General features: G+C 42.5%; 1 protein-coding gene across 6 annotated transcripts in view; it reads right to left on the minus strand.

Moving 5' to 3' along the window:
- Fam114a2 (family with sequence similarity 114 member A2) overlaps positions 1-10586 on the minus strand; it is a 36648-nt gene that overhangs the window by 15122 nt on the left and 10940 nt on the right. For all 6 annotated transcript variants that reach the window (XM_031350875.1, XM_031350872.1, XM_031350876.1 and 3 more), the window contains exons 6-9: positions 9994-10128; positions 9365-9523; positions 7956-8079; positions 5218-5297 (exon numbers count right to left, since the gene is read on the minus strand). In XM_031350875.1, coding sequence (XP_031206735.1) covers positions 5218-5297; positions 7956-8079; positions 9365-9523; positions 9994-10128 — 498 coding nt within the window. The remainder of the gene's footprint in view (positions 1-5217; positions 5298-7955; positions 8080-9364; positions 9524-9993; positions 10129-10586) is intronic.

Consider the following 10586-nt stretch of genomic DNA (forward strand, 5'->3'; position numbering starts at 1 on the left):
TCTTGTTAATTAGGAAACTATCTCTGTGCCCTCTAGTTAGTCTGGCTAAGGGTTTATCTATTTTGTTGGCAAGTCCTAATTTAAATGCTTTCTTTTAGTTGGTCCTGAGGTTTTGTCACAGCCAAAGAACAGTAATTAACAAATCTCTTTTGGTCATGGGTGCCCTATCAACTAGATCATGTTCCTTCACATGATCTAACTGCTTTTTTGTTGTTGTTGTTTTTTTTGGTTTTTTTCGAGACAGGGTTTCTGTGTGTAGCCCTGGCTGTCCTGGAACTCATTCTGTAGACCAGGCTGGCTTCAAACTCTGAAATCCGACTGCCTCTGCCTCCCAAGGACTGGGATTAAAGGTGTGTACCACCACTGCCCGACAATCTAACTGCTTTTAAACCTCATTGAAAAGCATGCTGTGCTCCAATAAGATGACCTGTAACTGCACCTTTTCTCTCCCAGCCCTTCACCTAAAACATCATCTGAAGACAAGGCACCTGAACAACCTTTCTCTGCATTTCCAAAATCCCAGAATACCACTAAAATTCAGTGCTTACCAGAAGATATTGAAATCAACTCTGTTAGTCTCCTAAATAGGACACATACTACAGGACACCAGCAGGATGCCCATTTGGTTTGCATTCCTAGTCCCTGGCATGTGTATTTTACCACTGCTTATCTCCTTTCTTTTCATAGCATACTGGTTTGGGTTCTAGATTCTTCTGGATTTTTACAGTCTGGGTAAGTCTTAACTATATATTCTCTAGCACTGATTAGCAAATGATTCCATTAGCTACAGAGTAACATTATTAATCCCACTGTCCCCACAGTGATTGGTTTGTGGACAAGAACATGATACAATGAGACCAATGAACTCACAAAGTCTCAGTAAAATTGCTAAGAAAGGAAAACCATCAACCCAAAGCTGCTAGTGTTCCCTTAAAGCCATGCACAAAAGTATACTAAGAACAGAGCCACAGAAAAATAGCAGAGCCCAGAGGTGCAGGCTCCTCTCAAAGCCACTCCAGAAGCAACACTGCTCCTCACCAGTCTAGTTTTCTTGACTGTTGCATCCTCTTTTCATACCACTCTACTTGGGTTTCTATCATTTGCAGAGGAAGAACTCCATCACCTATGCTAATTGGGTTTTGTCAACTAGATACAAACCTACATATCTGGGAAGAAGGGAATCTTAGTTGAGAAAATGCTCCCATATAACTAGCGTGTAGTTAGTTGAAGGAATTGTCTTCATTAATGATTGATGTGGGAGAGCCCAGTTCACTTCGGTTGGTACCACCCTTAGGCCAGTGGTTCCAGGATGTATATATATAATGAAGCAGGCTGAGCGGGAGTAGGAGGAATAAGCCAATTAACAATGCTCCTCCAGGATGTCTGAAACGAATTCCTGCCTCCAGGATCCTACCATGTCTTCCCTTAGTACTGATCTGTAACGTAAGAGTTGTAAGGAGAAATAAAGGCGTTCTTCCCTGAGTTGCTTTTGGGCATGCTGCTTATCATGGTGACAGAAAATAACTGCCCTTGAATAAAGGTACCCACTTAATTAATTTTATACAAACATAAAGAATGCATTGAGCTGGACAGTAGTGGCACACACCTTAAATCCCAGCACTTGGGAGGCTGTGAGTTCCATGCCAGTTCAGTCTATAGAGTGAGTTCAAAGACAGCCAGGGCTACACAGAGAAATCCTTCTCAAAAAACAAAAAAATTAAATTAATTAAACTTAAAAAAAAAAAGCTGAGCCAGGCAACAGAGATCACAAATGACTCTGGTTGTTCCAACTATACTACAGTTATGGCACTGGACTTGAGCCTTTAAGTGCCCTAAGTAATTTTGTAACCAAGGCTACAATATGAATGAGCTGAAGAAAACCTGGTATTCGTTTGTTTCAGGGTTCTTTCTTCCTCAGAATAGTTCTACTACCGAAGAACCTACAAGAACAATCCAATCTAATACTGAAAAAGAAAACCTTCACATTACTTAAATATTAACCTCTTTGTTTCAAAAAAGAAAAAAAGTAAACAGAAGGGGATAGAGAGATGATTAAATTGGCAAACAGCCAGCCACAGTGATTCACGCCTATAATCCCAGCATTTGTGAGCCAGAGATTAGAGGATTTCCCTGGTGCTTAGTATCCAGCTAGCCAGATCAGTAAGCCTCAGGTCCAGCAAAAGACCTTATCTCAAAAAATAAAATGGAAAATGACTGAGGAAGACAACTGATTTCAACCTATAACTCCATATGCACATGCATATGTAACATATACAAAAACAGTGAATTATACCAAAGTGCAGAAACAGGGATAATCAGAGTATATTAAGCAAACTGAGATTTATCAAGACCAGAGTATAAAACATAAACAAGTCAGAAGACAAATGTTTTATCATTTTCACAGTAAGGACCAGTGTATGTGAATCAAGACCAGAAGGACCAGAAATAGAGCTCAGTTGGTAGGAGTGCCTGGTATACAAGAGGCACAAACCAGGATAGTAACATATGCCCCCTTCCCAGCACTGGGGAGGTAGAGGTAAGGGGATCAAGAGTTCAAGGTCTCCCTCAGCTACAGGGTGAGTTCAAAACCAACCTGGGCTACATGTCTCAAAAGAATCATAGCAGATGCTAAATTTAAGGAAGAATCCCCAGTATCAGACGTACAAAAAAAAAAAAAAAAAAAAAAAAAAAAAAAAGGAAAGAAAAAAAGAAAAATATGGGGAGTAGGAATAAGAAAACTGTCATAAGATTTTTACCAGTCTCTTCACAGCAGCTTACCAGCAGCAAAGGGAAATAAATCATAACTCTACAGAGAATCATGCAACACATCAACAATAAGAAACAAACAAATATCTCACACCTGCAGATGTGACAAGCTATCACTTACACAGGATTTTGGACCTAGGAATGTACAACTTAATAAAAGAGAGAAAACCTTAGACAAAGCCCTAGTATATTTTACTTTTAGAATAAGGGATGGGAGAGTTGTGTTTTTCAAAAAGATATACATCATGAAAACTAAGAGCTGAGGAACTACTACAACAAATTAAAGAAGTCTCAATGAGACAAATAGCCAGGCAGTGGTGGCGCACGCCTTTAATCCCAGCACTTGGGAGGCAGAGGTAGGTGGATTTCTGAGTTCGAGACCAGCCTGGTCTACAGAGTGAGTTCCAGGACAGCCAGGGCTACACAGAGAAACCCTGTCTCAAAAATTAGAAAACAAAAAACAAAAACAAAAAAAAACTGAGACAAATTAAGCTAGTTCAATCCCAGGCTGGCTCCAGGTGAGTGGGTGGGACAGTCTGAATAACAGGCTCATACATTTGAATGCTTAGTCCAGGAAGGGCACTGTTTGAATTACAAGGTTAGGAGGTGTGGCCTTTTTAGAGAGAGTGTGTCAATGGAGGTGGGTTTTGAGATTTTCAAAAGCCTGTGCCACTGTGCCAGGCCTGTTTCTTTGCCTGCTAGAAGCAGATCAGGATGTAGCTCTCAGCTGCTGCTCCAGCACCATGTGTGCCACTATGCTCCCTGACACAACGACAATGAACTAACCCTCTGAAACTGTAAATCCTCCCCCCCAATTAAATGCTTTCTTTTATAGGCTGTAGTCATGGTGTCTCTTCACAGCAACAGAACACTGACTAAGACAATCAATGGACAAATGTGGAGAACAGATGAAATCAAAGTCTGTTGTCAACGTTAAATATGCTGAAGTGACAATGTACTGTGGTTATGCAAAGGGATAGCCACATCTTCCTACTTATTCTCAAACAGTGAGGTTCATGTGAATTTAGAGGAAGGATAGGTGGTATATGTGGTTAAACAATAGAAGTAGCATGCCCGCATTTGTGAGTGCATCAAAAGGTGTTTATATTGTTTTTATAACTTTTCTCTCTGTTTGATGTTGTTTCCAAATGCTATAAGCAATGTCATGTTTTAAATGTGAAATGACTCTTAAGGGTTCATATTTGGGACACAGTTCCCAGCTGGTGGCACTATGATGGCAGCCTGTGAAGCCTTTCAGAGGTGTGGCCTCTAAGGTCCCTGGGGCGAGGAGACTCTGAAGGGTATGGCCCAGGCTATCCTCTACTGCTATGGGAACAGCCACCACCTCACATTCCTGGCACCATCTGGTCAGGGCTGAACTGACATGCCTTCCCCACTATGGTAGACTAAGACCCTTTGAAAATGTGAGCTAAAGTAAGACCTTCCTCCCTTGAGCTGTGGTGTCAGGAGTTTCAGTCACAGGGATACAAAGCAGTGAGGAGTTGAGTTCTTGAGGTTGATGCTGAGCACAGCCTGCAAGGCTTCGCTGAGGAATGCACCATCTGCCCCAGGCCAGTGTCTCTCACTCCTTGCCTGCTTGGAGGGGAGAAAAGATGGCTGTGCTGACTCCACGCAGCCAGGAGCTCTCATGGCCAGACAACAATGCGCACCTGTTGCTAACAGCTGATGGAATTGTTCAGAGTTGGGAAAGGTGAATACAGAGGCAGGAAGCAGTACATGAAAACAGCTTCTCATGAGCAGACAATGAAATATATGTGACGTCCCTCCTCTGAGCTCTGACAAGACTTTATTCCAAACACCTATCTCAGCCATCACCACCGTGGCTCAACCGTGGGACTCTCATTCCTGAATTCTAAATGGTCACCAGCAGAGTCACCGTCTGTCACTGTCTGGCCACAGCAATGTTGAGCTTCAGCTCCGTGCAGGCAGGGCCCATCCTCATCATCTCTGATCAGAGACCTCAGAGATGATGAGACTCTCAGAGACTCATCGCATCTCTGATCCCATAAAGGTTAGTCAGTACTGTAAACTTTAAATGACCAACTCTACAGGCTCAATGAAGCATTCAAAGTATTCCAAAAACACAGGTCAGGATGGGACGCATGCTTGGAAGACAGACATGGAATCTGCGCACTGATCTAGAGAATAGTAGGCAGGGATAATTTGTGGAATCCTTTTCTAGAACTATCAAAAATACTTCTTCCAAACTGGCAATCCCATTGGCCAGAAAATTACAATCTTATGCTCATTATGTGTTGCAGGGAGGTTAAGACAACGCTCTTGCTATATAGCCCAAGTTGGCTTTGAACTTGCAATCCCCCTGCCTCAGCCTCCTAAGTGGCAGGATCACAGGCATATGCCACTACACCTGACTACACATTAAAATATTATAAACAAGATAATGAAAATCCCTAAAAGGGAGTAACTTACCTTGGCAAGTTTCTCTGGTCGGGAAGAGACATGAAGCTGGGCAAACAGTTCTGTTATCTCCTTGGTAAAATCTTCATCCCCTAAGAACCAAGAGCCACATAAAACATTCAAGAAAGACTGCCAAGAATGCTGTGCTGTCTAGTTTTAAGTCAACTCAATCCAAGCTGAGTCATCTGAGAGAAAGGAAACTCAACTGAGAAAATGTTTGCATAAGATCAGACTGTAGGCAAGACTGTAAGCAATTAGTGATTGATGGAGAAGGGCCCAGCCAATTGTGGGGCGTACCAACCAAGTCCTGGGCTAGTGGTCTTGGGTTCTATAAGAAATCAGACTGAGCAAGCCATGAGGAGCAAGCCAGTAAGCAGCACTCCTCCATGGCCTCTGCATCAGCTGCTACCTCTAGGTTTCTTCCCTGTTTGAGTTCTCGCCCTAGTTCCCTCAGCACTGAACTATTACCTGAAAGTGTAAGCAAAATAAACCCTTTCCTCTCCAAGTTGCTTCTTGTCATGGTGTTTATTACAGCAATCACTCCATAGGATAAGGAGACACAAAACATGCAAGCAAATGAGGGTCATGATCACAGCAAACTAGACATCTAAGTGAACAACAATGCCTTCTCTCTTTCTCATCTAAATCCTGCCGTACCACTGGCCCTGGCCAAGCGGTACAGAGATAAATCTTAAATCACAAGAATCTTTGAGCATGACTAACTATAAGAGTATTTCTTAATCATAAGTCCATGCTACATGAGAGCAAATTAGTTCCCTTCTATGCCTATTAATTCCCCAAACACATCGTCAGCGCAATTCCAGGCAACCCTTCTTGGTTCTTTTCCTTCAACTGTACTTTTGCTCTCTCTCAACAGTTAAAGCAGAGAATAAAAGTGATTTACTGATCCCCAGTATGACGGGTTTTCAGAAAAGCTGTTCTCACTGATACAGCCTTCACTCATATAATTCCAGTAAACAACTCGCAGCCACAACCTACCATGAAAGGACACAAAACCTGACTTCCACAGTCATTTGGTTTTCCCAACTAAGTATAACTGAGTATAAGTGAGGATTCTGCAACCACCTGGGACACATGAGTTCACAAAATAACCAGTGTCACAGAGAAAAGAACAGGAATCGATGTTTACCACACCTAACAATTCTACCCTGAGGCATATTTTAGGTTGTTAGTAACAGAACAGTATGGTTGTGTACATATTAAATTTATAAGCCTTCAAATATATTATATGTGAGTGATCAAAAAACTATTACTATCAAATGTAGTGATGAAAATATACTTGGCAAGTTACCATCAAGTTCTGCTACATAGAACTAACTATACAAACAGCTGCTGCATTGGGACAGAAGTAGTTGCTGGGTGTGTGGTTCAATGGCAAGTGCTTGTCCAGGTGGAAAGGAAACACAGAACTACTGTTTAAGGGGTGGGTGTGGGAGGGGACTGTGGGTAGAGGACTCTGAAATGAAGTCGAGAAAACACAGGGGCCAATGGGAATGAAGACATCCAGAGCTGAGCTCTGCACTGTCTCCTGCTATTTCCAAGTTTCTGTCTTAATAGCATCAGTGGCATACAATTAACTACCAAGTCACTGATGTATTTCCCAGCAAAATCAAAGAGATGGAGTAGGCAGGAGAATCACAGAGGAGAGCTGGGGCAGGCAGGGCAGGGCAGGAGGACTACACATCACCATGCTTTCAAAGGCTTCATTCCTAGCAAAGGTAAGAAGGAATATCACAGACTGTTTGTCTGTTCAGAAAACTTGAAGCCCTCAGAACAGTTAAATAAATATATAAATACATACATACATATACAAATAGATAACAATTTCTAATTACTGTGCAAAGCCCAGATGTTGACTAAATTGAAGAAGTAGTTCTAAACTAGGTTGATAAATGAATAGGAACTATTCTTGGCCTGCTTAGGAACAATGGAAGAATCTGCCTCTCACAAAACCAAAGCTGTTTTATTGGTTAGCTGTTGAGGCTTTTCAAATGCAAGTTTTTAGCTGTTTTTTGTTCTTTGTTTTTTATAATTTCTAAGTAGTGACAATAACAGTGAGTACTTGTTAGGCACCTATTACATGCCCAACTAAAACTATATTTAAATTACTCCTCATACCACCACCAAAGGAGGTAGACCGTCCTCTAACCAAGATGAAACAAAGGCTCTGTGATGAGCCTCCTCTAGAGGTCACAAAGCTTTGTGAGAGGCAGGTCTTCATGGAACCAAGTCTAAATTAAACTGTATCACTTGGGGTACTAAGCTAGTCTCTTAGGCTCTCCAGACAGTTTTAAAAAGAAGTGTATTCAAAATCATTTCTAATCAAGAGCTGAACTTTCACATAAATTGTCATTAGTGAGACACTACAGATGAAGCCAGCTTGACTTCTCGGAACAGAAAACATCCCTGTCTTAAGTAACACCGATACTCAATTTCTGCTTTTCTCTCACGGAAAAGGCCCTCAAACCCTGTCCCAGCAGATTTTTGCTTTGCTCTCATAAATTAAGTTATTTGGCTTCCCACTCATAGTAGATTAGAAGTGAAAAAAATCAAGTGAGACTGTGAGCTAACATAGTGGCTCTCTAACAGAAATAATAAGCAGAGACGTGTTGCAGGTTATATTTAGAAAAGTGGCAGGGCCGTGCAGGTGAAGGTGTGAGGAAAGAGCCTATGACAGAGTGCATGGGGCAGGCCAGGTTGGGGGGGATGCCTGTAGAACCCTACATTACCTTGTCTCTCCTCTTCCTCTTCCTCACAGAACTCTGCTAGGGAAAACGCTTCTTTGAGCTGCTCTAGCTCAAGTCTTGTTGTCTGTAGTTCTTCTCCACTCAGAGAACTAAGGATAGATTTCACCTAAATGGATATGAAACAATTAAAATTTGTAGGGAAAAATCTCAAATAGGGAAGAATCCACAGGTCAAATAAAATATAAATTATAAACTAACCAGTCAGCATAAGTGTTTCTGAGTAGGGAAGGGGTAGCAGCATCACATTATGTGGCCCAGACCAGTCTTGAACTCTCAAGTCTCCTACCTCAGCCTCCTGAGAACTGGGATTATAGGCCTGAGCCACCACGGCTAACTCCCATTCCTTAAAAATTTTAACTTAGGTGCTGGAAAGATGGCTCAGAGTTTAAGAGCGCCAGCTGCTCTTCCTGAGGACCTGGGTTCAATTCCTAGCACCCATAGGGCACCTCACAATTATCTATAACTCCAGTCCCAGAGGATCTGATACCCTCCCCAAATATACATGCAAGCAAAACACCAAAAATAAGTAATTAAAAGAAAATTTAACTCAAGAATCTAATTTCTACAGAAAGCTTGGAGAATCTGTACTTTCTAATGTAACAGATATTTGAAAAGCATTAGTGCTAAACAGCAGCTCAGAAATAAAGAGAAATGAAATGGTCTTGAACTGGGCTGGAGAGAAGATGGCTCAGAAGCTAAGAGTGCTTGCTTCTCTTCCAGAGGACCTGAGTTCAGATCTCAGCACCCACACCAGGTTGCTCACTACCACCTATAACCTCTGGTACCCTCTCCTGCCATCCATGGGTACCTGCAGATATGCAGGCATACACACACAAATAATAACAAATAAATCCCTAATCAGGTATGATGATGTCCCCTTTAACCCCACCACTCAGGAGGCTGACAGCAGATCTCAGTGAATTTGAGGCCATAGTGAAGTCCTGACTCAACACAGAACAAATCTTAACACAAAAAACAAACAAACAACAACAAAAAGCCCTGAGCCAACTAAAAGTCAACAGCTAACTGTATGCAAATTGGCAGGTTGTCAGTAAGGTTTTTGGCAGCTAAAGCCAAAGAGACCTCAGAAAATAAATAAATAAATACAGACAGACAGACCGACTGGAGGACCAACCGACCCGACTGGTACCGGAAAACGACAAGTATGTTAAAGGCTCTTCTTTAACCCTGTTGTTTCTGTGTAATTAGGACAATCGCCCTTGATCCTTCCCATCACTTAACTCATACATTGGTTTCTGCTTGCTGTGGAGGAGACTTCCAAACTCTCAAGCCTCCACCACAAACACCTCACCTTCCAGTGCACAACAGAAAGGCATCTGCAGCATCCCTCTGTACACAGACATTTTCTGGGATTTGGGGCTGGGAATTACCTTTATTTCACTTTCTCGGGAAAGCATCTCCAGAGCTTCTAGATGTGAAAGGCCCTGAAACTCATCAAAGAGTAGCCCATAATGAGTTTTCTTGTCTGTTTCCATGGTTTCCTCATTGGAAGGCCACTGCTCTTCTTTATCCTTTGCCTCTCGTAAAACCTAAAAGGAGATCGAAGCGTCGTACTGCACCAAGTAATGAGAGCTCAAGAGTGAGCTTGCAGAGCAGAAGGGAGCACAGCTGCTCGGCTCCACTCAGAGAATGGCCCCTTCCATCCTGGCAGCACAGTCCAAATCCAAGAAGCTCAGGAACAGCAGGAAGAAGTTACCACACAAAATCTGATGTTAGACAGTGTAAATAATATCCAAGACACCAGGTGCTGTTCCGTGGGGGGCTTAAACATTAATCTAACAGCTCTGACAAGGCTTAGCATTTCTCTGCTGACAGAAGGCTGCTCAAAGGGAAACGGAGGGACAGACAGCTAGAACTCCTCTATGCACTGGGGCTCGCTGCCCATTCCACAACCCCAAAGGATCCCAAAGAAAGTAACACTAACAAGGTTTCCAAGTTAATATCAGCAAAAATCAAATCAAAACACAAGCAGGAAGAGCACGGGTGAAGGAAACAGAACCTGTGACAGCGTAGAAGTCCGGTTCATCAGGCCCTTGGTTCTTTTAAATCCAGGATCCCCTTCTGCTATGACATCCATTGTCTTCTTCCCAATGAATTCCAAGGCATCCAAACCCCCACTGATAACACTCTTGCCCTAGGAAAGCCACAAAACTCCATTACAACTAATTGACAATTCAGGAATGGCTATATAGTGTGGGGCTGCTGATGCAGGCCTGTAGTCACAGCTACTCGGGAGACTGAGGGAGGAGAACATTCAGGTATAGCAAAGGCACATCCAGTAAACTCCAGGCCTGTTTGAGCAAATGGTAAGAACCCTCCTCAAAATAAAGGTAAAAGGCAGTGGGGATGTATTGCTAGTTTAGTGGCAGTGTATTTGTCTGGTATGTGTGAGGCCTTAAATTCAATCCCAGTACCAGGAGGAAAAAAAGAAGCAGCAGCAGCCAACAATACTAAGGACTAGGCAGCCTGAAGAGTGGCTGAAGCAAGCACACACTGCCCACCCAAATGTACACTGACAGAACCATTCAGGGAACCTGAGAGTCAGTACCTGCTGCAGCTGCCTTAACCAGAATCTTTTTTTTTTTTTTTTTT

This window comes from Mastomys coucha, unplaced genomic scaffold, assembly GCF_008632895.1.
Source record: "Mastomys coucha isolate ucsf_1 unplaced genomic scaffold, UCSF_Mcou_1 pScaffold5, whole genome shotgun sequence".
In the NCBI taxonomy this organism is placed as follows: domain Eukaryota; kingdom Metazoa; phylum Chordata; class Mammalia; order Rodentia; family Muridae; genus Mastomys; species Mastomys coucha.